A 24208-nucleotide genomic window follows, 5' to 3' on the forward strand; every position below is an offset into this window, starting at 1 on the left:
TTGATGTTGGTCTCCCACTTCAGGTCCTGGGAGATGGTTGTACTCAGGAACTTGAAGGTCTTCACAGTTGACACAGGGCTGTCTGATATGGTGAGGGGGAGCAGAGTTGAGGGATGTCTCCTGAAGTCCACTGTCATCTCTACAGTCTTAAGAGTGTTCAGCTCCAGATTGTGCTGACTGCACCAGAGTACCAGCCGCTCAACTTCCTGCTGGTATGCAGACTCATCACCATCCTGAATGAGGCCGATGACGGTGGTGTCATCTGCAAACTTTAGGAGTTTGACAGCCGAGTTCTTGGAGGTGCAGTCGTTAGTGTAGAGGGAGAACAGTAGTGGTGAGAGGACACATCCTTGAGGGGCACCAATACTGAGGGACCGGGTTTCAGAGGTGATCTCCCCCAGCCTCACTTGTTGCTTTCTGTCTGTCAGGAAGCTGGTGATCCACTGACAGGTAGCTGGTGACACGCTGAGCTGGGAGAGTTTGGAGGAGAGAAGTTCAGGCACAATGGTGTTAAAAGCCGAACTAAAGTCCACAAACAGGACCCTGGCATAAGTTCCCGGGCGGTCAAGGTGTTGCAGGATGTAATGCAGCCCCATGTTCACTGCATCATCCACCGACCTGTTTGCCCGGTAGGCAAACTGCAGAGGGTCCAGCGGGTGGCTTTCAGATGGGCTAACACCAGTCGTTCGAAGGATTTCATGACCACAGACGTCAAGGCGACAGGTCTGTAGTCATTCAGTCCTGTGATGGTGGGTTTCTTGGGAACAGGGAGGATGGTAGAGCGTTTGAAGCAGGAGGGAACTTCACACAGCTCCAGGGATCTGTTGAAGATGCGAGTAAAGATGGGAGCCAGCTGTTCAGCACAGGTTTTGAGGCAGGAGGGTGAGACGCCGTCTGGTCCGGGGGCTTTCCTGGGCTTCTGTTTCTGGAATAGTCGGCTCACATCCTCAGTGCGTATTCTGAGTTTCAGGGAGGAGGAAAGGGGGGTGAGAGGTGTGGTGGAGGTCGTTGGGTCTGGATTGGGGAGCGTGGGGGTGGTCGTTGAGTCTGGATTGGGGAAGGGGAGGGTGAAGGGGGGAGAGGTGGAAGGTGTGTTGGGGGTCAATGTCTGAAGCAATGTCCCTGGGAGGGGAGGGTGGGGCATGGGAGTCTGTCCGTCTCAAACCTGCAATAGAAAGTGTTTAACTCGTTGGCCAGGTCTTTGTTTGCTTCAATAGTGGGTGGGGGGCGTCTGTAGCTGGTGATTTCCTGCAGGGCCCTCCACACTGACGCAGGGTCGTTGGCTGAGAGCCGTTCTTCCAGCTTCTGGGAGTAGATGCTTTTAGCTGCTTTGATCTCCTTGGTCAGTGTGTTCCTGGCTTGCTTGTACAGGGCCCTGTCACCACTTCTGTAGGCATCCTCCTTGGCCTTACGAAGATGTTGGAGTTTAGGAGTGAACCATGGTTTATTGTTGTTGTATGTGCACACACACGTGTGTTTGTTGGCACACACACGTCTTCACAGAAACTGATGTTTTGATGTCCGTGAGCTCATCCAGGTTCTCAGATGCAGCTTCAAAAACAGTCCAATCAGTGGAGTCAAAACAGTCCTGCAGTTCCTATGACCCCCTATGAGCAAGCACTTTGGCGACAGTGGGAAGGAAAAACTCCCTTTTAACAGGAAGAAACCTCCAGCAGAACCAGGCTCAGGGAGGGGCGGGGCCATCTGCTGTGACTGGTTGGGGTGAGAGAAGGAAGACAGGATAAAGACATGCTGTGGAAGAGAGACAGAGGTTAATAACAGATATGATTCAATGCAGAGAGGTCTGTGAACACATAGTGAGTGAAGAAGAAACACCCAATGCATCATGGGAATCAGCAGCCTACACCTATTGCAGCATAAGGGAGGGTCCAGCCCTAACTAAATGCTTTAGCAAAAAGGAAAGTTTGAAGCCTAATCTTAGAAGTAGAGATAGTGTCTGTCTCCCCTTCACTAAACTGGAGCTCAGCCTTCCTGGACAGTCTGCTCGTACGGTGACCTTCATATAAAGCTAGCAGTCAGCTAGCAGCTACATCCACCTGTGAGTCAAAGAGAGTCTTAATACTATTTAAACAGGTGAGTTGTAAAACGGTAAAGCTGCTGTGAAAGTGAAACTTATCTACACAGACCAAACAGTTTGTGTATCAGGCTGTAAAAATGTTTAGTTCTCCTGTAAAATTTTAACATGGGAGTCTATGGGGACTGATTCACTGCTGCCTCTGGTGGACGTCAGAGGAACTGCAGTTGATGCTTTTTCCTGTGCAATAGACTACTTGCACAATCACTTCCATGTTCTACTGGTCCTGCACAACTGTTTCTGGTGTGGTTAAACAATGGCGACGTTGTCCACCTGCTGCCTACAAGAGTTCCCAAAATTGAACATCACTAATCTTTATTAGATTAACAGGGTGACGACAACCCCCACCAGCAAATTAGATAAAGCATTTAAATTATGTGCTGCATCACACTGTGTATACACAACTATGAAGGTAAGAAAATAGAAATTACCTGACAAAGTAACGTTATGTTACTCCTCTATGTACTTATATTACATATTTTCTTAGTGTTTTATGTTGTCTTGAACTATAGCTGGACTTTTCTTAACTAATGTCACTCTTGTTGTTAGACACCTTTAAAGTAGCAATAATGCGGCTCACTGTGGACTGGTGTATGTTGAATCAATGTGCCAGATCCTGCTCCTTCAAACTAACTGACAGGAAAACCAGGAGAAGAAAGAACTTGATGATTGGCTGTAGCAGCTGCCTCTGGAAGGTTAAAACAAAGGGAAACTGTTACTTTTAATCTAGGAACTAGTAACATTATGCTACTTTCCCTAAATGTTTTGTAATGGTTATGCATACCATACTGTACCATGGGCTAAACAATGAGCTGCTGTAGTACACAGGTGAATGTATGTAAATGATGATGAGGAGGTTTCTTCCTGTTAAAAGGGAGTTTTTCCTTCCCACTGTCGCCAAAGTGCTTGCTCATAGGGGGTCATATAATTGTTGGGTTTTTCTTTGTTTTCTTTGTATTTTTGTAGGGTTACAAGACCTTACAATGATTTGGTGCTATATAAGTAAAATTAAATTAAATTGAATCTTTTAAAGGCCCATGGTCCTTCAATCGTGCCTCTAAAAATATGAATAATAAAAAATACTAACTGAAAGTAATTTGAGCTAAACTGATAGTGAAAAATTTTAAACCAAAACTATGTTGAAATAAGGAATAAAACACTTTGGGAACTAAGCAAACTCAAAGTTAACCTAAATTTAACATTAAAATGTGAGAAATGCAAATGTGTCTGAAAAAGTTCAGATTTATTCTGTGGCTTCGTCAGCGTAAGGGAACAGCTGGAGTCATCGTCAGCTCAGAACACTGAGCACAAAACAAAGTCAACGAATATCTGCTGAACTTTACCAGTTTGAGTTTAAACTACAATAGACGGTGTGTGCGTGCGTGTGTGTGCGTGCGTGTGCGTGCGTGTGCGTGTGTGCGTGCGTGTGTGTTTTGGCTGCTGGTCAGTGTTTGTCACAGTTAATGAGGTCACCTGAGAGCACCTGGTTAATGGCCTCTCATTAGGAGCAGCAGCTCGTTAGTCCGTCTCTCAGGACAAACTGCAGCACAAACAGTTACATCATCATCTGATGTTTATACCTCTTTGACCTCTGACCTTCCCTCTCCTGGGCTCACAGGTACACATGGCAAGTGGATCCATTCAATACAAAAACAAACAGCATTTTTTCATCTAATACTTTATTGTTTCGTGATCATGTTTGACAGTAATAAATGATAAAAATCGATTTTGTGTCTGATCTTGTATCTGAGGAACATCTCTGTAGATACAGATCTCTATCTGTCTTCATAGAGACGTCTGACATGTTGTCCACTTGTCCACAGCTCCCCTGTCCCTCAGAGTCCTTTCTGCACTCGCCAGTCAGACCGTTTACTGTTCTGTTATTATTAGAAAAGGAAAAGTGCAAGTATTTAAATTATTATTAAAACTCTTTGGTGATATCTGAAGTTTTGCACATGAGATTTCAATTTCATAATCTTTGAAATGTTTCTTCACCTTAAGTGCAGCCCTAAAGACTCCCAGAAGCACTCTGAGCTCCATCAGACAGGACCATGGTGAGATGGTGGCACTTTATGGTCATTCTGGAAAGTGTGAAGCCTCATCTTAAATACTCTAGGAACAACAAGTAAGTAAGATTTTTAGGGCTGAGTAAAACAATTTTAGTTTTATCAGAAGTTGGAAGCAAATAAACCATTCCTCTGCAGATGATCTGTTAGCTGTTTGACAACTACTCTTTCAAGGATGTTTGATATAAAGGAAGGTTGGAGATTGGCCTATAATTAGCTAAGACTGCTGGGTCTAGAGATGCTTTTTGAGTAAAGGTTTAACTACAGCCAGCTTGAAGGCCTGTGGTACATAGCTGATTATTAGAGATAGGTTGATCATATATAAGATCGAAGCATTAATTAATGGCAGGACTTCTTTGAGCAGTTTTGTAGGAATGGGGTCTAAAAGACACGTTGATGGTTTGGAGGAAGTAATTATTGAAGTTAACTCAGAAAGATCAATTGGAGAAAAAGAGTCTAACTTAACATCGATGGTACTAAGAGTAGCTGTAGATAATATTACATCTGTGGGATGATTATTGGTAATTTTTTCTCTAATGATAAAAATGTTATTTGTGAAGAAGTTCATGAAGTCATTACTAGTTAACATTAAAGGGATGGTTGGCTCAACAGAGCTCTGACTGTTTGTCAGCCTGGCTACAGTGCTGAAGAGAAACCTGGGGTTGTTCTTATTTTCTTCAATCAGTGATGAATAGTAAGATGTTCTGGCTTTGTGGAGGGCTTTCTTATAAAGCAGCAAACTATTTCTCCAGGCTAAATGATGATCCTCTAAATTTGTGACACGCCATTTCCTCTCCAGATTACGAGTCATCTGCTTTAGGCTACGTGTTTGAGAATTATACCACGGAGTCAGGTACTTCTGATTAGAGACCTTAGTTTTCACAGGAGCTACAGTATCCAGAGTCGTACGCAGTGAGGAGGTGAAATTATTAACAAGATGATCGACCTCTGTTGGAGTAGCGTTCAGATAGCTGCTCTGCTCTGTGTTGGTACAGGGCATTGAAGATGATAACAGTGGGGGGATTATATTCTTAAACTTGGTTACAGTTTGGCTGATGGACTCATTTTGTTAGGCCGGTTACTGCAGTGAACATTCAGCACTGTTCCAAGTTTTCTCTGTGTGGATATCGGCTCTCGCTGTGGTTCTCTGGAGTCCCACAGCCTCAGAAATGTCTCTAACTTTTTCCAGACTGATCGATGTCACTGACTTTGTTCCTCATCACATGATGTGCTGAGATCTTTGTCACACAGGTCTTGCAGTCATCAGGCTTTGGTGTAACACTGATCTCAAGATTTTTCCCAAAAAACTCGAGCTCATTCATGAGGGGTAGCGATAGCTCAGTAGGCAGAGTGGTTGCTAGAATAGGAAGGTCGGTGGTTCCACCGAACGGCTACCCTGAGGTACCCTTGACTAAGGTACCGCCTCTACACACCACCCACTGCTTCACTGAGTGAGTGGGTTAAATGCAGAGGACGAAATATCCCACGTGTGGGACTCTAAAGGTTTGGAGATAAAAAAGATTTATTCAGAGACTCTGAATCAATCTTCTATGTGACGTGTTCTGTTAAAAGGTTTGGAAAGTGTTCATGCTTTAAACTGTTTTATTTCTGTCTATATGTGCAGATATTTAAAATGTCTTACAGACTCTCGCCTGTATCCATGGAAAGAAACAGTTTTTAATGCAACAACAAAAGTCTTAACCCTGAACAAATCACAACAACCTGGTTTTGTGATAAAGATTTATTTGGTATCTGTGAGTAACTACAGTCGTAGTGTTCTCATACATGTCATCTGCAGTTCATCAAACTGATATATATTTATAAAAATTAGAGAAATATAATCTACATACATCTAATACAAAAACAATCAGCCTAAGAGTGAAGTCACTGCTGGTCTGAGGTGAGGAGGGTTTAATAACCGTGAACAACATTAAGTGCAGGCGACACCTTTAAGAAGACAGATGCTCGAAAGATAATAACAAATCTGTGCATTAAATAATCTAAAAATAAAACATTCTAGAAACAAACCACCAAACACACGAACAGGTCAAAACATCATCGAGACAAAATCACACACAAACACACCGGTGACTTTTCAAAACACGTCTTTGGTTTCAGACTGAAACTTAACGAGGCCGTAAAGCTTAAAGAAGTGGATTCACCAACAAGCAAACAGCTGGAATGTGCAACAAAAGTCACGACTTTGATGCAGAGGCACGAAGATCAGCCGGAGACGGCACCGCGTGCTCACGCGCGTTTATCTGCTGGCTGCTGTCAGGACTGTGCTGCACAATCAAGCCTCGGCAGGTCGGAAAGATATTTCCATCTTTAAGGCGTCTCTGATGTAGACTCTTTCATTATGTTACTAATCAGAATACTTTATGAGTGTAGAGATCTTTAACTGTTGCAGATGGAAACAACAAATTTGTAGAAATATTTATATAATCTCATTTTGGCTGAGCTTACAATGCGTGGAGATGCATCTGGTCCAAAATCCTGCATTCAGGCAAAAATATGAACATTTACAGGATAAAATGTTTTATTGTGACATAGTGAGATAAGTACGATTATATGTGCAGCTCATGAAAAAAGGCTCAAATCTTAAATTGTAAAAAATCAGATTACTGTTGAACTTATGGTTCGATCTTCTCTCATCTGTGAGTGACAGGAGAACGGCGGCTAAGCTGTCATCCCTGATGGACAACATCTCCCACCCCATGCAGCAGACTGTGACAGCACTGAGCAGCTCCTTCAGTGGGAGACTGCGGCACCCACGGTGTGGGACGGAGAGATTTCGCAGGTCTTTCCTCCCCACTGCTGTCAGACTCCATAATAAAGACTTTAACTGATCAAGCACACACATCCACACATGTGCAATAACACTAAGTGCAATAATCTTTTCTGGCATCGTTGTATTTTTACTCAGTTGTATATAGCATTCGTATTCTATTTTCATCTTATTGTATATTTTTATTCTATTTTATTCTACTGTATATAGTATATTATTTTATTCTATTCTGTACAGCTGTGTACTGTATTTATTCTTATTGTATTCTAATTTTTGCCTCATAACTTTTGCACTGTCCACTTCCTGCTGTGACAAAACAAATTTCCCACGTGTGGGACTAATAAAGGTTATCTTATCTTATCTTCTCTCATCTGTAGGACTAAATGTTGCTTTCATTGGTCGACACAGAGGTAAAATCCTCTCAGCTCGCCGAAGCTCGCAGCAGGTTTTGTCCCTCGGTATGACAGACGTCAGCAGATAAAAAAATCACTCCGGCTGCTGTTCAGAGTGACGAGGCTCTGAGGCTCGCAGCGTAAGGCCGAGTCGATTTGAGCCCCCTGATGTCTTTTGTTGAAGCCGGCTGTCAAAGTCGCAAATAGAAAGAAAAGAAAGAAAAGTGCTCAAACAGAAGAAAAGAGCCGAGCTGACAGATTCAGCGTTTCCCAGCTGAACGCATCGGCATCCTCAGCCTCTTACTCACAGAGCTGCTCACGTCAGTGTCGAGGCATCTAATGACACAACTGAAGGACTTCATTACCCAGAAATCCTGTGGGGCAAAGTGTTTACTGAGCTCCAATTAAGTATGAAAAAGTGGACCTTTTCTACTCGTTCCCAGCTCTGTATGATCTGCAAGACTCACAGTTCATAATAATCCTTCTTTAGCTTACACTGGGCTGCGGCGCAGCTCTGTCACCTGCTGTTTCTTTAAGGCCTCCCTTCCTAAAAGCACTTCTGATTGGCTAACGTCTGGAAGCCTGCAGAGGGGCAGCTGTGTATTGAAATGAGTGATGAGATCACCTCAGTGTGGCGGCAGAAAAAAGGACATTGGTTTGTGAACCAGAGCACGCTGAAGTGTTTTTACACGCCTGATGGTCACAAAAAACCGAGGAGGTCCTCTTTAACACGGATGATTGATCAGTATCATTTTGGCTTCAGCTTCAGCACCAACACGATAAATGACTTCTTGCCTTCAGCTGTCATGCACCAGCAGCTTTTATTCACAGTTCGCCCTCCACTGCGGTGCAGCTCTGTGAGTATTCGGCTCATCTCCGCCTTCCTGCTCTCCACCAACTGCCTCATCTTCTCCCTCCCTTGGACTCCCACAGGGAGTGGGTCTCACATGCACGACCTCATGGTTGACTTCAGCTGCAGGAACTAGAGCTGCCACGAGTCTTTAAAATATACGCGTGTTTATAAGGACGGGGATTAGAACGCACTCTTGGTCGACGTTTGTGTCAAACAGAGCTGAAACACAGTCCAGGCTTTCTGGCCGTATTCTCACAAATTATTTAGGAAACTGTGAATAATTGTAGCAAACGTCACTGGCAGAGTGTTGCAGTGACACAGCTGCTGTGTGGCAGCGAGCATCATGTTTCTGCCTGACGAACAGCAAGAAACCACCACTGTGTGTGTGTGTGTGTGTGTGGCAATCATCAAACATGAAATCATTTCTCAGAGCAGACAGGAAATCACAGGCATGAGTCCATGTATGCTGAGAGGGCGGAGCCTGTGTTCTGCCTGTCTGAAGGAGGTGTGGTTTAGCACAATGTGGTGCGAGGCTGAAGTGGGCAGTTTGAAAAGTATCAACATTCAGTGAGTGTTTACCACAAAGTTCGTATATGGTTCCCCACACGGATCAATAAGCCACACCCACACAGATTTAACATCCTGAGCCCGATAAAAATATATAATGTGACATCAGAAACACGTGCAGCGTAAGAACCACGCTGATTATTTAGCGTTAGATATTTTTAACGCTCAGGACATTAAATCACTTCATCCATTTACTCCAATGATCCCAGGAGGCTGAAACGTTAAGATCACGACTCATTACTAAAAAAACAGAAACACAACAAAGCCTCATTAAAAATCTAACCTGGCTGCAGCTCTGCACATGCTCAGTGCTTCAAACCTAAGTGCTGCCCTGCTCACTAAAAACCAAACGCGAAACCTTCTGCATGTGAGGACAGGTGTGGCAAATATTCCCCACCTGTCCTCCAATCAGAACCTTCTCTGTGGGTAAGTTTCCTGCTCAGGTCCAACAGGTTGAGTGGGAGAGATTGTTGCTCATTGTTGCCTCCTCCTCTCCCTGTGGGAGTCCAGACAGTCGCTCCATTACTCCTCCTCTTCTTCCTCCTCCTCCTCTCCAGCCATCACCTCCACCAGCAGCTCGGCTGTGCAGGTCGCCTCCCCCAGACTGTTAACGGCCTTCACTGTGTACTTGGCATCATCGTCTCCTGAGACCTGCAGATTTATACGACAGATATGAATCACATGCTACCTTAATTATAACCTATCACATTAATTCTGCTTCGTGTTTCATGTTAAATGATTTCACTTAAAGACAAAACAGAAGAAAAGTGAGATTTTCAGTATCATCAATATGACGATGCAGATGATGTCAGCATGTTTCTGTCTTATGTTGTATTCTACGAGACACTTAAAGGTTTTAATTGCTTTAAATTACATCAGATTTAAGTGAAATAACATCAAATTTCAACAAGACTGCTGATAATTATAAAATATAAAAGGTTGGGCCAGTAAAACTAAAACCTGGGGCAGTAAGGTTAGACACTGAATTATTACTGATCTTAATGTCTTCACCATGATGATGTGTTGTTTTCATCAAAGCACAGGACAAACTCCACAGTCCTCATCTGCTCGCTGTCCTTCGTTGCAGCCGCCACAAACTCACTCATTCCCATGCAAGCTTAAAATGAAGGTATGCACACGTGCAGAAAAACACGTGACCTCTGCCTCATCCAGCAGATCCAGTCCTACAGTTACACGGTGGACGGTATAATCCGCAGAATACTCGATAACTAACTAACACCAGGCCCAGTCCATACTTAGACTGAAGTCAGTATATCTGTATATCACCAATCTAATGCATTTCAGTACAAAGCTGCCTAAGGTTTACATGACCTCTGACCTCTGAAATGACTAGGCTGCAGTTTCCTTCCTCATCGTAGTCGATCTGGAAGTGTCGGGTCTCTTTGATGGGCTGGTCGTCTTTGTACCACACCACCTCTGGATCAGGATAACCTGCAACAGCAACCGTTTCTTTATTAAAAACCACGTTTGCACAGTCGTTACTAGAAGGAAGAATCATTAAGACGAATGCTTAATCAGACCCTCCATCAGGTTTGGGCTACAAACATCGTTGTACCTTCTATCTTGCAGTCAAAGCGAGCAGCGCTGCCCTCCACCACCTCCACGTCTTTGATGACAGTGCTGAACGTCGGCTTACACTCGGTTTTCTGCTCGTACTCTAAACACTCCAGGAACTGGTTATCCTCTGAAAACACACACATGCTAGTTTCACATCTTAGTGAGGACATTCAGTTGACATAATGCTTTCCCAGCCCCTTACCATAAAAATGAAAGCCTGACCTTTAACCTAAACATAACCTAACTGTAACTTTAAAACAACCTCAAGGTTTGTGGGGACCAGCATTTGGACCCCAAAAGTGACTGTTGGTCCCTACCCCATGCCAATTTGTGGTACCCACAATCACATCTAAACACACAATCCTTCATCAAGGGCATAAATACTGTGTCTGTGGACAGACTGTGACACAGACACGTAAAGAGCCTGTAGAGAGGAGCAGGAACCTCAGACTGAAGGTCTGAACAGTAGACATGGGCAGGCCTGTGTAACTGTTGGCAGTCTGTCTGCGACTGGCACAGAACTGATGCTGCTTTCTGTTCTGCTCTTTCTACCTTCAGTGGGGGAGCCTTTCTTGGCGCTGACTCCAGCCATCATGGCCATGGATGACAATCTGCCGATGGCTCGAACAGCGTGACCCGTTTTCTACGAAGAAGAAGAAGAAAGATTCGCAACACAAATACAAAGACAGATGCAGCGACTGAGGCTATCGGTCTAACTACCAGTGACAAAAACATAAAAACATCTATTTGGAAATATTTTGGCTGGAAAAGGGCAACAAATGGGAAAATGAAGGACTTTCATGAACATCACCCCAAACAAAAATGAGTTGTACATGAACGGAGACCTCTGCACTTCCACGCTACGACACTTTGACCACACAACGCCAAATCTCACTCTATGATGCACGATGTCTGTCTGTGTCTGTGAACAAGCACGTCCAGTGGAAACGTGCGTGCATTCTCCGCATGGTCACTTATATTGATTTGTGAATAAATATATCTTTGTCCTGTGAGACTCTTGGGTCTCTGTCTGTCCTCGTGTTTACCTGCCACTTCCTCCTCAGGATGTACTTCTTCATCCTCTCCTTGGAGAGCTTCTTGGCCTTCATGGTGTTCGTGTCCTGTTTCAGCCAGGGGTGTTCGAAACACTGCGCGCAGGACAGCCGAGCCCTGGAGATGGATCGGAAACACTTTACATGAGCTAGACTTCAGGATTATTTATACTGGCACACTTTCTCCTACATAACACTTTCAGCTCCTGGTTCTCAGTTTTTCCAGCACAGTGTACCTACTAATATGGTTTCATGTAACACACTGATGATACACTAGGTCTTACTTCATGTCTTTTTTCAGCAGTTTGGTAATGAAGTCTTTGGCATTGTCAGAAATTTCATCGAAGGCTTCGTCCTCAAAGTCCCAGGTGGCTGAGGTCACATTGGACAGAGTCTCGTTGTCATTGTCGCCCATAAAGGGAGACAGACCGCTCAGCCTGAGAGGACAAACCCACGACAACGTCAGCCAAACTAAATCAAGCCAAAACAAAGCGTGCACAGATTGTAGCAGGCAGCTCTGCACTAACAGTATATAACAGATGACTCCTATGCTCCACATGTCGGTGGGATAGCTGATGGGTTCGTAGTTGATGACCTCTGGAGCCACAAACTCTGGAGTCCCGAACAAAACCTTCAGAGTTCCTGCGTTTTCTGTGGGAGGAAGCATCGGCCGTGTGATCACAGACAAACTGTTTATCTGCCGGACTGTCATTCCACACCCGCCTAACAGAACTCAATGAAAATCAGCGATTAAGTTTAAGGTTACCTAGCCGTCTGGCGAGGCCGAAGTCAATGAGTTTGATTTTGCTGCCAGTCTTGTTGATGCACATGATGTTCTCTGGTTTGAGGTCGAGGTGCACGATGCCCTGTTTGTGGATGAAGTTGACCCCATCAATGATCTGCAGCATGTATTTGATCACCTCTCTCTCAGTCAGCTCAAAGTCTTCATCGATGATCCGCTCAAACAGCTCCCCGCCTGAGATCCTGTAGACAAAGCAAGGGAGGAGGTCTTTGCTTAAATTACAACAGAACACATGGTGTTAAGTTATTTATCATTTCAAACCTTGTTTTATTTGTCAGTACGTTGCAATACAATCCAAAAAAGTTGCTTTCATTCGTCTGGATGAAGCGTTTATAGTGGGAGAAATGTTTTGTCACTCACCCAAGTGACAGGTGAGTCCTTACCTGGACGACTGAGCATGCATCAAGACATCCACACAGGTATACAGCTGCAGAAACACTGACCCCACAGGCAAAGATATTAGAGTTTTAATGCGCTGCTCTGTAACTGTGGACAGAAAGCCTCTGATGTCTTCTCTTTGCTTCTGGGAGGAACTAAACCAGACTGATGTTAAAATAAACCTAAAGCACCTCAACATCTAAATTTGACTTAATAACTGTAACAGCTTTGACATCATTTATTTCTCAGAAGTTTTACTTTATTTAATCACAGTAAACTGAATATATTTACATTAAAAATAAAGAACTAAATCCAGAGATATTAAACATGGTCCAAAAGCTCGATCTTTCTGTCTACAGCAGGGGTGGGCAGCTCCAGGCCTGGAGGGCCGGTGTCCTGCAGGTGGTCCTTGATCCAACACAGCGGATTCAAACGGCTAAATGACCTCCTCAACATGTCGTGAAGTTCTCCAGAGGCCTGGGAATGAACTAATGATTTGATTCAGGTGTGTTGACACAGGGTGATGTCTAAAACCTGCAGGACACCGGCCCTCGAGGCCTGGAGTTGCCTACCCCTGGTCTACAGCCTTTAACAGCGCCACCGTGTGGACATGTATGAAAGATGTTTTTCTTTTCTCGAGGGTTAGAAGACAAAACCATATTTCTGTAATGAGGCTGTCGCAGTAATGAAGCTGCTGAGGAAACGTTATCAGATCTCAGAGGGCGGATAAAAAACAAAACCTGACGGTAAATGTCTCGTTTCCTGCGCTCCATCAGTTCGGATCATGGCAGCAGATAGTCGCTGTTTACTTCATTTAGATTGTTTATCTGAGGAAACATTCTGTAATAAACACTGAACGTTTCCCGTGATTACGACAAATTATGAAGCCCACTACAAATTAGACACTTATGGAAGAGTTCAGCTGGAAATTTCAGCAGCTGAACAGTTTTACGAGAAAACAAAAAGTTTGGTGCCGCTGCTTCATCAGATCTAAAATCAACAGAGGAAATAGCTGCCCTCAAATCCCTCTCATGTCTGCTCACAAACTTATTTTCTGATACTTTGTGAAGCCAAAACATCTCAAGTCCGTTTACAGACCGGTCATGTTTTAAATCTATGAACCGAACAGACATTTACTGCTTCCATCCATCAGAGGCTGAGCTCATCTGTGACTCCTCACGGCCAGCTGCAGTCATGTAAGGAGATGTGATGGATCACTTACATCTCCAGCACCATGACGATGTCGGACTTGCCCTCGAAGGCGTCGACACACTGGACCAGTTTGGGGTGATGGAGGCTGTTCATGATGCCGATCTCCTGCCGGACGTTGTCCTTCTCCTTTGCAGAGTAGGCTTTGATGAACTTTCCGGCCCAAACCTTCTTTGTAGACTTCTCCACCAGCTTGAAGACCTGACCGAACTTCCCCCTTCCATGCAAACAACACTGTGAGAATGTCTACAGAGCTTAAGGTGCATGATGGGAAATGTGAGCGCAGACTTACGTTCCCAGCCTCTCCTCCACGTCGTACAGGTCCTTCACCTTTATGTCTGTTCTGATGGTAACATCTCTGTACTCCGGCTCTTTCTCTGAGTCTGACACACAGGCAACACACAGAGGTCAGAGGTCACAGACACGGGAGGACTGAAGATGTGTGAATGCTGTGTGAAGGTTAACGAACATCCGTGTGGGTTAGTCAGTGTCATACCTTCATCCTCCTCCTCTGGCTCCTCTTGGTTTTCTGTTGGACGAAGCAGAGTTAGTTCAGTCAGTCTGGTTAGTTCATTCCTGATCACTGAGATGCAGTTTAGTTTGATTGGTTTAGTTGGTTCTGGTTTAGTTACAGGTGAACAGCTGGAGGTAGTGGTGGACCAGGTCTTTCGTTAGGAATCATCATGGAGCAGCAGACGTGATGAAATCAGACCAAATGTTAAGTTTTTTTTAATCACGACCCTCTCGTTCATCTTCTACCTCAGCAGCTCATGATTATGAAGCTTAGCTCAAGGGCACTACCGAGACTTTAGTGGCCTAAAACCAGCAACCACTTAAGTCAGGAACTGGGGTGAGATGATCATGACCACCTAGACCAACAGAAACTCCAAATCTATGATGAGTGACCCGACCAATGACCGGAACATTTGCCCAGGAAACAGTAGATCAAGATTATTTATGCAAGTATATAAACATAACATGTACCACCTGTCAAACTGGGTGTTTGTTACACCAGTGAGGCGCTCCTGTCACTTACAAAGCATCCTGCATCATGTTTCTGTTGTTAACAGTGAGATTTGACTCATCCTCCCATTTATCAGATTCCTAAACTTGTGCATTAACATAAACTCAGATTAACTGAGCACAGCAGGTCTGTTTCACTGGACATGAATTTGTAGCAGCTTCCCAATCTCTACAAAGCAGCAGTGGTTCCCAGTACCCACTGGCCTCCCTTCATAACATCCATTTGGAACCAAATGAAGAGAAAACTCGTCTCGGGGTCCATCACTCCAGCTTAAAGACAGCTTTATGCATCCAGATGTTTTGGTGTGAGCTGCACAGTTCTGTAGCTACGAGCTGTCTTCTCTTCAATGTAATGATTTCTGGTGCTCAAAGCATCAAACATTTATTTAAAGAACTGAGCAGGAAGCTTTCAGAAATCCTGAACCGCTTCCTTAAAACATGCAGTGAGCTTGGCTAAGGAAGATGTTTATGCTTACATCCCACCACAAGCCTCTCATCATGGACACGTCCTTGACTCATTCGTTTGGCAGACGTAGTTTGGCAGATAGAAAGTAGTTGTTGTGTTGATGTGTGATGAATGATCCCTGTAACCATGAGGACTTCAAGAAAGTTCTACATGCATCACCAACAACTCAAGGAACAACTCACCATCAGTGTCCACCAGTCCGACAGTCACAGGTTCAGATTCGGCGCTCGGCTCTCCGACTCCGTAGATGTTCTCTGCCCGGACACGAAACTTGTACTGCCGATCTGGGAGGAGGTTCTAGAGACAAACAGACACTTTACGACCCTTAAAACAGTCCTTGAACAGTTTCTGAGCCGTGCTGCGAGAGAACACTCACCTGTACGTTGTAGGAGGTGCTATTGCAGGACACCAGGTGTTTCCACTGCTGCTCCACGGAGTCCCAGATCTCCAGTTTATAGGACTGCACGGCGCTACCTCCATCGTAGGTCGGCCCGTACCACGACAGCGTCAGGCAGGACCGACGGATGTCTGAGGCCGCAGGAACCTTTGCTGGGGGGTCGGGTTTATCTGAGGAGGGGCGGGGATAGATGACGATGAACACAAGCTGAAAATATTAAATTTTGCAGCTGATTCTTTCAGGAATCATTAAACAGGAAGTGCAGACGCTGCTGTCTCACCGACGATGGTGAGGTTGAGGGCGGCCTGTCTGAGGCCGTAGCTGTTCTTCAGCTCGATGGTGTAGCAGCCACAGTGTTCCTGCTGCCCGCTGCCGATGGTCAGCCTGCTGCTGCTGTCGTTACTCTCGATGGAGATGTCATCTGACCCCTCCTGGATCTGAGCCCGAGACCGGAGAGGCAGGAGGACGCTTAGACAAACACTTAGACGTACCATAGCCTCAGCCTTAGTCTGTGTGTGTGTGTGTGTGTGTGTGTGTATCTCACCGGTTTCCTGAACTTCAGCCAGGTGCAGGTGATGGGCGGAGCTCCAGAAAACTTGCAAAGGATCTCCACTTTCTCCCCCGCCAGAATCTTCATGTCCTCAGGGAACTGCAGGATCTGAGGAGGCAGAGCTACACACACATATCAATAATCTATAATCAATAACAGGAGTCCTGCATTAGAGACCTTTAATAATAATTAAATAATAATTCCTTTAATAATAGTGTGGGAACTGACTGTGATCAATACTCAGTCGTGGAAAGAGGAAGAACAAAGTCGTCACCAGACTCCATGTTCTTTCTATTTAATCTGACAGGACTGAATGAAATCAGCAATCAAAGCAACTTCTGAATGAAAATTTCAGCAACAGCAGTTTTACCATCATCACATTGCTCCAAGGCACTTAGGCAGAGTTTAAGGCCAGAACTGCAGCGCCCCCTGCTGTCAGTCAGGCATTAGACTGACTTTGTTATACTTCAAATGCAAAGAAAGAAGTTTTGCCTTCATGACTTTGCAGTTTTTGTACATCTCTTTTTTATTATTGATTGATTGTCTGACTGTCCAGCTCTAAAGTGACACTAAAGGGCCAATCAACCCGCTCTTCCCTGCAGGAATAACAGAGACAGACACTAACACATGGGCTGTGTCCCAATTCAGGGTCTGCAGCCTTCAAGGCCGCATTTTAAGGCCGATTACGTCACAGCGACGGACGAAGGCTGTCCCAATTCAAAGGCTGCTCGAAATGCGGCCCTCAAATGCGTCCTTCATTTCCCTGAATTTTAAGGACGGGCCTGTGAAGCTTTCATGGCCCAACATATCCCAGACTTCATAGCGCGGCGGTGGGTGTAGAGTGAACTTTAAGTAAGTACTGAATATTATGTCACTTATTTATGTGCGAATGTTTAATAACGAAGAACATTAAAACATTGCTGTTGGCCACATGTCGGCAAAGTTATGTGACATTAGTGACGTTTGTACTAACTTTGTTTTAAAGCCTTTACTTTATACGCCGTTCGATAGTCGACCTTAATCTTACAGAGAATGTGATGATTTATGGATAATTAAAGTCAGTCATATATCCACAAACACAACAAGCTGAAAGTCAGTGATGCTGCTCGGTTTCCTGAACATCACGGCACAAGCAGGATCCACTGCACTGTTAATGTGAGCTGTGTTATATTGCTGCCTCTGTTCGGTGGTGTCGAGCCAAACGGACTTTAACGTGTGTTTGAACGAGCTGACGGTTCACTCGTTAAGCTGAAAGAAAGATGCTTTAATCACAGCAGTCACACATGTGTCCACTGCACCATCTGGAACTCTTCTTGTTTACACTCGTAATAACACAAACACTAAATCCTGCTTCTCTGGTGCTGTTGTGTAGCAGTGTGTACACCTGAGACTGTCACCTGTCTGTCTGTCCTGCACTCTCTCTCTGTTTCTTTCTCTCTGATTGTGGAATAAAAGTATGAACATGTGTTTATAAGTTACACTTGTGTTTGAATCCTGCAGCTTATCACACATTTGATTTCCATGTGTGACGACTGCAAGTGTCCAGAGTGAGGACAGACTGAGGGACCCACTGCTGCACATCATCTGTGAGGCTTTGCACCCCTGATGATCCACCAGGACAAACTCAGCAGTGTGTGAGGAAGAGGAGGAGGAAGAGCCAGCAGCAGCTGACAGATGGAGAGAATAGACAGACTGTTCCCTGTTTGTGAAGGACTGCTAGGAAAGTTTAACAGAACTGTCTGTGCTGAATCAGTCTTATTAGGTAATGTTCAAATAATGTGATCATCCCAGTGTTTCCAGTGTGGGAGGAAGTACTCAGAGTACTCAGGGCCTTCAAGTTACGCACTATGAAAGGCAGCAACAAGTTTAATGTTCAGAAACCTAAAGTCTGTATCAGCAGCAGGATGGAGCTAAAATAAATGTTGGTTTCAGTTCTATGAAGCTTTGAGTATTTTGGATCAGTAGCTGCTGTGTTTGTTGCATCATATTGCTGTAACTGTTTATATGCTTTATATATTCTGAGCTAAGTTGATCTATAGTGTTACATCATATTCTATAAGGATGTTATGTGTTTGTAGACTTTCTGCCCAGTTTGACCCATTTAGCAGACGTCAGCCTGTTTAAGGCTCTGATATCTATTCTGTGTGACTTACAGCAGTTATGACATGGTCTGATTTTCTCACCCAATAAAGGAATATTTCATATATCAGTCGACTCTTCATTCTATCAGACACACTTATCACAGCTCCTACATTTGCTTTTTACACATGTATGTAAGCATTGAGCCAAATTTAGTAATGACAACATATTAAAAGAACAATATTTGTCTCTTATAATACATTTGTATACACACTGTCACAGATACTTGAGTGTCTTTGAGTGAAGATTTATAATTTATAAATATAAATTTATAAATAACAGCAACTTGAATCTTTACTGAAGCTCAGTGTTTGGCACAGAGTTCATGTTCACTGCTGTAATAACTAATAATGATTAATATAATAACTGTAATATTGGCCATATTATATTTACATTACCAAAGTGAGATGACTCAGATAGCTCACATAAAAACAAATGAACAAACGATTTTCTCCTTCATCTCTGTCAAACACAGCTGTATGACACGTTTCCAGCTGTTAGTATCATGGTTGCTAGGCAACCTGGGCAGCGCGACGGAGGCTAGACCGTCCATTTCACAAGCCTCGCACTTTGGCCTTAGCGGTCTTTGAGTACGCGGCCCTTGTGGACCGTTAAGGCTGCAGACCCTGAATTGGGATACAGCCATGTTGTCCAGAAACATGCCCGCCTTTCCCATAATGCACCTGTCTCAGCAGGACCTCCCTGCCTGGTAAACATGATTCACTACAGGTGAGTCTCACCTTGTTTGGGCGGAGTCTTTGGAGTTGGCTTCTTTATTCTGGCTTCACCTGAAACAAGAACACAGCAGACATTCAGACGAGCTGTGATGAGGAAACGTGTGGCTGTCATTTCACAGCAGAATCAGATCTACTGGAAACACAATGACTTATTCATGATGTCTTCTAAGCACCTCAGAGCCTTCTCAAAATCTCTGCAACCATCCAAGCAACGAATATTGTTGTACTGCACAAACTGAGCCCTGGACCAGATGATGCAAAGACCCATGAGGGTGCAACAAATTCAATAACCTCATTATGTTACTCTGGAGCTTCCCAACACCTCTGCAACTTCCACAGCGACCTCTAAAACCTGCCTTAACCTATTAAGACCGCATGACACGTGGACAGAGAATTTCAAGGTCTAAACATCCTTAAAACAGTTCCTGGCAAGTGTTCAAACAACCTTTCACAAAACCACCCCTGAGACCTTTAACAGCCCCCAAAGACCACTCAGACAGGACTACTGACATGTCAGTGCATTTAGAATATTTTTACCACCTCCACAGAAACTAAAATGTGTCGGTAAAACAAGGGGATAGCTAACTCCACGGAGACCATTAAACACATTCCTGGTACTTCTGGGAAATTAGTAACCGTTCTTTCAAGACCTCTAAAACCTCACTAAGGAGCTTTAATGAACTTTAAAATCTCCACCGGACCCTCTCCACGGTCCTCTGGAGCGTCTTTAAGACCTTGGCCAGCTCCAACTTTAAACCCTCCATAAACCGATTCAGGAGCTCTGAAACAAGTGGACAATCTCCTCAGTAATCCTGCAGACTTCCTCTGGAACCTTTAAAAACTCCAGAGAGGCCTCATCAAGTTTCTACCATGAGACCTCTGAAAACAACTGAGCAGACAGAAACACCTCCCTGCACACACTGTGTCACATTATTCTTCCTACCTGCAGAACAGTAAAGCTTCATTAACACTACGTTTCCCATCAGACACTGCACACAGACCTGGTGACACTGTAAGCATCACACTCACAACAAAGATGAAATGATGACACTGAAGTGAGGACATTTACAGAAATGTTCCTCGTTTAGAAAAATCGCACAGACCGAATAAAATATGAACGAAATAAAAACGCAACAAGCACATCTGAAACTAAGTGAAGAGTGTCATGTAAGTACAGACACGGTTTTCCTGACTGCTTCCACACGTGTGTCTCACATCGTCCTGCTTTGTTGTGTTTTTATGGAAGCAGAAGACTCAGCTTATACGAGCCTCTCTGAGTTTGTGTTCGTGAGGCTGTTTGTCTTCTTCTCTTTTAAATGTTTCTGTCATCAGCTGCTTTTCTTTTTTAGTTTAAGGAACTCTGTCCTCACAAAACATCTAGTAGAGGCAGGAGGAGGAGGAGAAGAATGTGAGACAGACGAAGAGCGTCTCTGATGACCGTACATGGACAATCTAAAAATAGTTCCGCTGGATGCAGCAAATAGTTCCTGGAGTTTGTTTTTCTTGAGATGGCTGCAGATGAAGAGGATAGAAGAACCTGTTCACGCTGTCTTCTTTCTTTGTTTCCTCCTTCAGATGTTTAAGACTTTCCGCCTGACCACACCACAAAGTCTGCTGTTACCATCGGTCTGGAGCTCAGGCTCCGTCCTTCCAGCCTCGCTGCTTTGGCTCTGTTTTCCTTTGGAAACACAAACACGAGGATTTTCCAGCACAAAGTTATTTTTGCTCTTGCAGAAACTCGCAAAACAAACTTGAAGCTGCTACAGTCGAAAAAAGCAGCTGCTCGCTTCACGCCCCAAATAAAAATGGTGGATGTCATCAAGTCGCTCATGGCGCTGTGACGTCCTTAACACCGGCCACTCAGGTCCCAGTGACGTAGTGACATCATCAGAAGGTCAGCACTAGTTGCACGCTTGGCTGGTTTTTGTTACTTGTCTGCAGAGAAAACACACATGCACGCACACGCACACACGTGCACGCGCACACACGTGCACACAAGCATACGTTCACACCTGCTTTGGAAGCAGGACGGTTTGTGTTTCCTGTCAGTAAAGCTTTAAAACGAACCGCCTGGTGAGCCGAGCCTCTCTCTGACCGACACTCCGACTTTCACTTTCATGTGTGAAGCTCTGACCTTTGAACCGCGGTGACTGTCTGAGCTGCAGAATCAGACACTGAACCTTAGTAAGAAGCTGATGAATGTGTGCAGGAAACACATTCAGTCTGAGCACTCGACATCAGTGTGTGACCGCCGTGTGCAGACATCAGTGTGTGACCACGCGATGCTTCAGTATGTACAGCGGCCCCTCCCCCGTCTGTCAGCAGGTTAGTATGAGAAAGCTCAAGAATGAGGAAACACAAACAGAAGCTGAGCTCTGAATGTCAAACTGTCCTCACAAAGACAGGCGAGCACAGGTCTGCAGCTTTGATATTAATCAGCTGACGGTCAGAGCTGCACTCTGATTGGCTCCTTGCTCTGTCAGTCACAGGAAGCACTTCTGTTTTTACTTCTGCACTGAAAGTGAAGAACTCCGTGTTCCTGTACACGCCATCCCAAAATATCAGCTGCATACCTGCTGACACGCCGCTGCAATAAGAGCCCCTGAAAACATCCCCCCGACCACATGGGGTTTTTAAAAGTTTTAACAATGTTTAGCCCCGCCCACTCGTAGCTGCAGACTAAACTGACAGGTGAGAGTGAGCAGCACCTGCAGCAGATGGTTAGGACACAGGGAGCAGCCTCTCCGTTTGTCTTGTGCTCAGTCTTTACTGTAACTGTGTTTCAGGGTGGAGGCTGACACATGCACACACGCTGCACCGCACAGCCTCCAACCTGCTGCGTGTCTCTAAGCTAACGTGGGCCCAGCAGGCGGACGAACGGCTTCACTCGACACTTCCACGCTTTTAATCAGCACGCAAAGTAAAACAAAGTCTGTCAGAGCGCGAGAGTCAGAAACCAGGCCTTAAATGGAAGTGGGAGAGGAGCAGCGCCCCCTCCCCGACATCATCGCCCCGTCCTTCCTCCCTCTGTCTGCTGCTAAAACTCTGCGGTCTCCGAGAAGTGACTGAAACCAAAGCAGGAGCCGAGCTCCGGTCTGAGAAACTCTCAGCTCATGTTCAGGTAGATTCAACTCTGAGTCTGTTCGCATACATGTGAACAGACAGTTAAAGGTCAGGGGTCAGCGCCGTGGAGAGGGTTTCAGCTTTGAACGCAAGAAAAGTGTCTGTGGGCTGTGATATGAACCTGATCAGAGCAGAACAGGACATCCATCCACAGCAGTGAGCCCACTGAGGCATGCACACACACACACACACACTCTGAGCAGGAAGGATTTAGAGTTGGATCATAAAGATAAGAGCAGATTTTCCACTGAGGGCTGCAGACAGAAACATGAAGCTGCTGCATGTCAGAGTGTTTTTGTATGAAGTTACTGTTCAAGCACTCACACATTCAGCGCTGTGCAGATACAGAGAGCAAGAAAACAACAAGTCCAGAAACGTCTCATCCAATAGGAAATGTTTAACTCTTTCATTTATTTGTATCTCTATTGTGATTGTTTCATGAAAGAAACATTTTGGTCACACAACACAACTTACTCAGAGTGAATAATTATTAATCGTAGCTTTGACATCAACTGTTAGTACAGCCAGGAACTTTTCTACAATATGGTCCTGTTTAAAACCCAAAACCTTTCATTAAGGTGAAACTTTTAAAAGAGCAACAACACTTTCTTTTATTCTGAAGAGTGATCTTAGGATTTCTACCAAAGTAAGACTTTTATCTCTTTGCATACAGAAACATTACGACCAATCAGGACACAGCTACAAACCAGCTGACCAATCAGGACACAGCTACAAACCAGCTGACCAATCAGGACACAGCTACAAACCAGCTGACCAATCAGGATACAGCTACAAACCAAACAAAGTTACTACTTGTAACCAAAAAGTTGTTGTTTGTAGCAGACTGTGTGTTTTAGCCCACAGTGTCTGCACAGTTTGTTTCCAGGTGAGACTCATTCATGATGCACAGGTGTGACCCCTGCAAGGAACGTCTCCAGGCTGAACATGTTTATCATCTACAGGGGGAGTGTGTGTGTGTGTGTGTGTGTGTGTGTGCATGTGCATGTGCGTGTGCGTGCATGTGTGTGTGTGCGTGCATGTGGGTGCGTGTGTGTGTGTGTGTGCATGTGGGAAGCAGCAGGGCTGATGGGAAACGTAGTGTTAATGAAGGTTTACTGCTCTGGAGGTAGGAATAATAATGTGACAGTGATGAAGGAACTGATGTTTCCAGTGATACACAGAGACTCTTTAAAATAGAAACACCCGCCTGAGTGTGTGTGTGTGTGTGTGTGTGGGAACCAGTGATCCCAGCCTGCAGCTCCTTATTGGGACAAAAGGAAAGAGGCTGCTGCTGCATATTTTGGAAACTCACTCTCTGAGGTTGGAGTCGCCTTCTTGGACTTCTTGTCGGCCGGAGAGTTTTCAGCCGGGTCTGCAGGACACAGAGAGACAGAGAGGGAGGAGTTAACACGTGCACACACTCAGGTGCTCTCTGAGAGCTCCACAGCCGTGAACCCCAACACAAACATCAGAAACCCTCCGGCAAACACTGAGCGTTCACCTGCAGAAAATTCATATTTTATTCAAACTGAAAAACAAAATGTGTTTTTACAGAGCTCAGACATTTCACATTCTGCTCTCCGACATGACGTACATCACTGAGCACATTCACTGAATGCTGCGTGGACCCAGAGAGGGTGTTTGGTAACACGCCGCTCAGTGAGACTCAGCGAGACGACAGAAGTTCGAGTCAAGTCGTGTGAGTGCAGAAAAATGCCACCGGCTTTTTGTGAGGGAAACCAGCGCGGTGCTGCATTCAGGGACGAACTATCAAAAAAGTCACTGCTCAGACTCAGAGAACCCAGGTACGTGAATAACAACCAGGAGGCATACACATGTAAGCGTGCACGGGACTCAGTCCAGCCTGAGTTAAGGTCCTTTCACATCGGACGCAGCACAGCGCTGAGCTCTGAAACCCATTCATGTCTGTTGTTTGCCTCGTGCAGCAACGGTTTTCCAGCGCAGCACAAGCACAGGTGCAGCAGAGCGCAGT

General features: G+C 44.8%; 1 protein-coding gene across 2 annotated transcripts in view; it reads right to left on the minus strand.

The window, feature by feature from the left end:
- Positions 1-5884: 5884 nt before the first annotated feature.
- Positions 5885-24208, minus strand: part of mylka (myosin, light chain kinase a) — a 45917-nt gene continuing 27593 nt past the window's right edge. For both annotated transcript variants that reach the window (XM_085434836.1, XM_085434835.1), the window contains 17 exons: positions 23528-23587; positions 19096-19143; positions 16211-16338; positions 15947-16103; positions 15646-15836; positions 15452-15566; positions 14277-14309; positions 14073-14163; positions 13794-13997; positions 12158-12375; positions 11919-12042; positions 11676-11828; positions 11386-11509; positions 10892-10982; positions 10338-10466; positions 10101-10213; positions 5885-9412 (listed from right to left, as the gene is read on the minus strand). In XM_085434836.1, coding sequence (XP_085290962.1) covers positions 9284-9412; positions 10101-10213; positions 10338-10466; positions 10892-10982; positions 11386-11509; positions 11676-11828; positions 11919-12042; positions 12158-12375; positions 13794-13997; positions 14073-14163; positions 14277-14309; positions 15452-15566; positions 15646-15836; positions 15947-16103; positions 16211-16338; positions 19096-19143; positions 23528-23587 — 2108 coding nt within the window. In that variant the 3' untranslated portion in view covers positions 5885-9283. The remainder of the gene's footprint in view (positions 9413-10100; positions 10214-10337; positions 10467-10891; positions 10983-11385; positions 11510-11675; positions 11829-11918; positions 12043-12157; positions 12376-13793; positions 13998-14072; positions 14164-14276; positions 14310-15451; positions 15567-15645; positions 15837-15946; positions 16104-16210; positions 16339-19095; positions 19144-23527; positions 23588-24208) is intronic.

This window comes from Copadichromis virginalis, linkage group LG16 (genome assembly GCF_057382275.1).
Source record: "Copadichromis virginalis isolate Kocher_CV1m ecotype Utaka linkage group LG16, C_Virginalis_male_GT1.1, whole genome shotgun sequence".
In the NCBI taxonomy this organism is placed as follows: Eukaryota; Metazoa; Chordata; class Actinopteri; order Cichliformes; family Cichlidae; genus Copadichromis; species Copadichromis virginalis.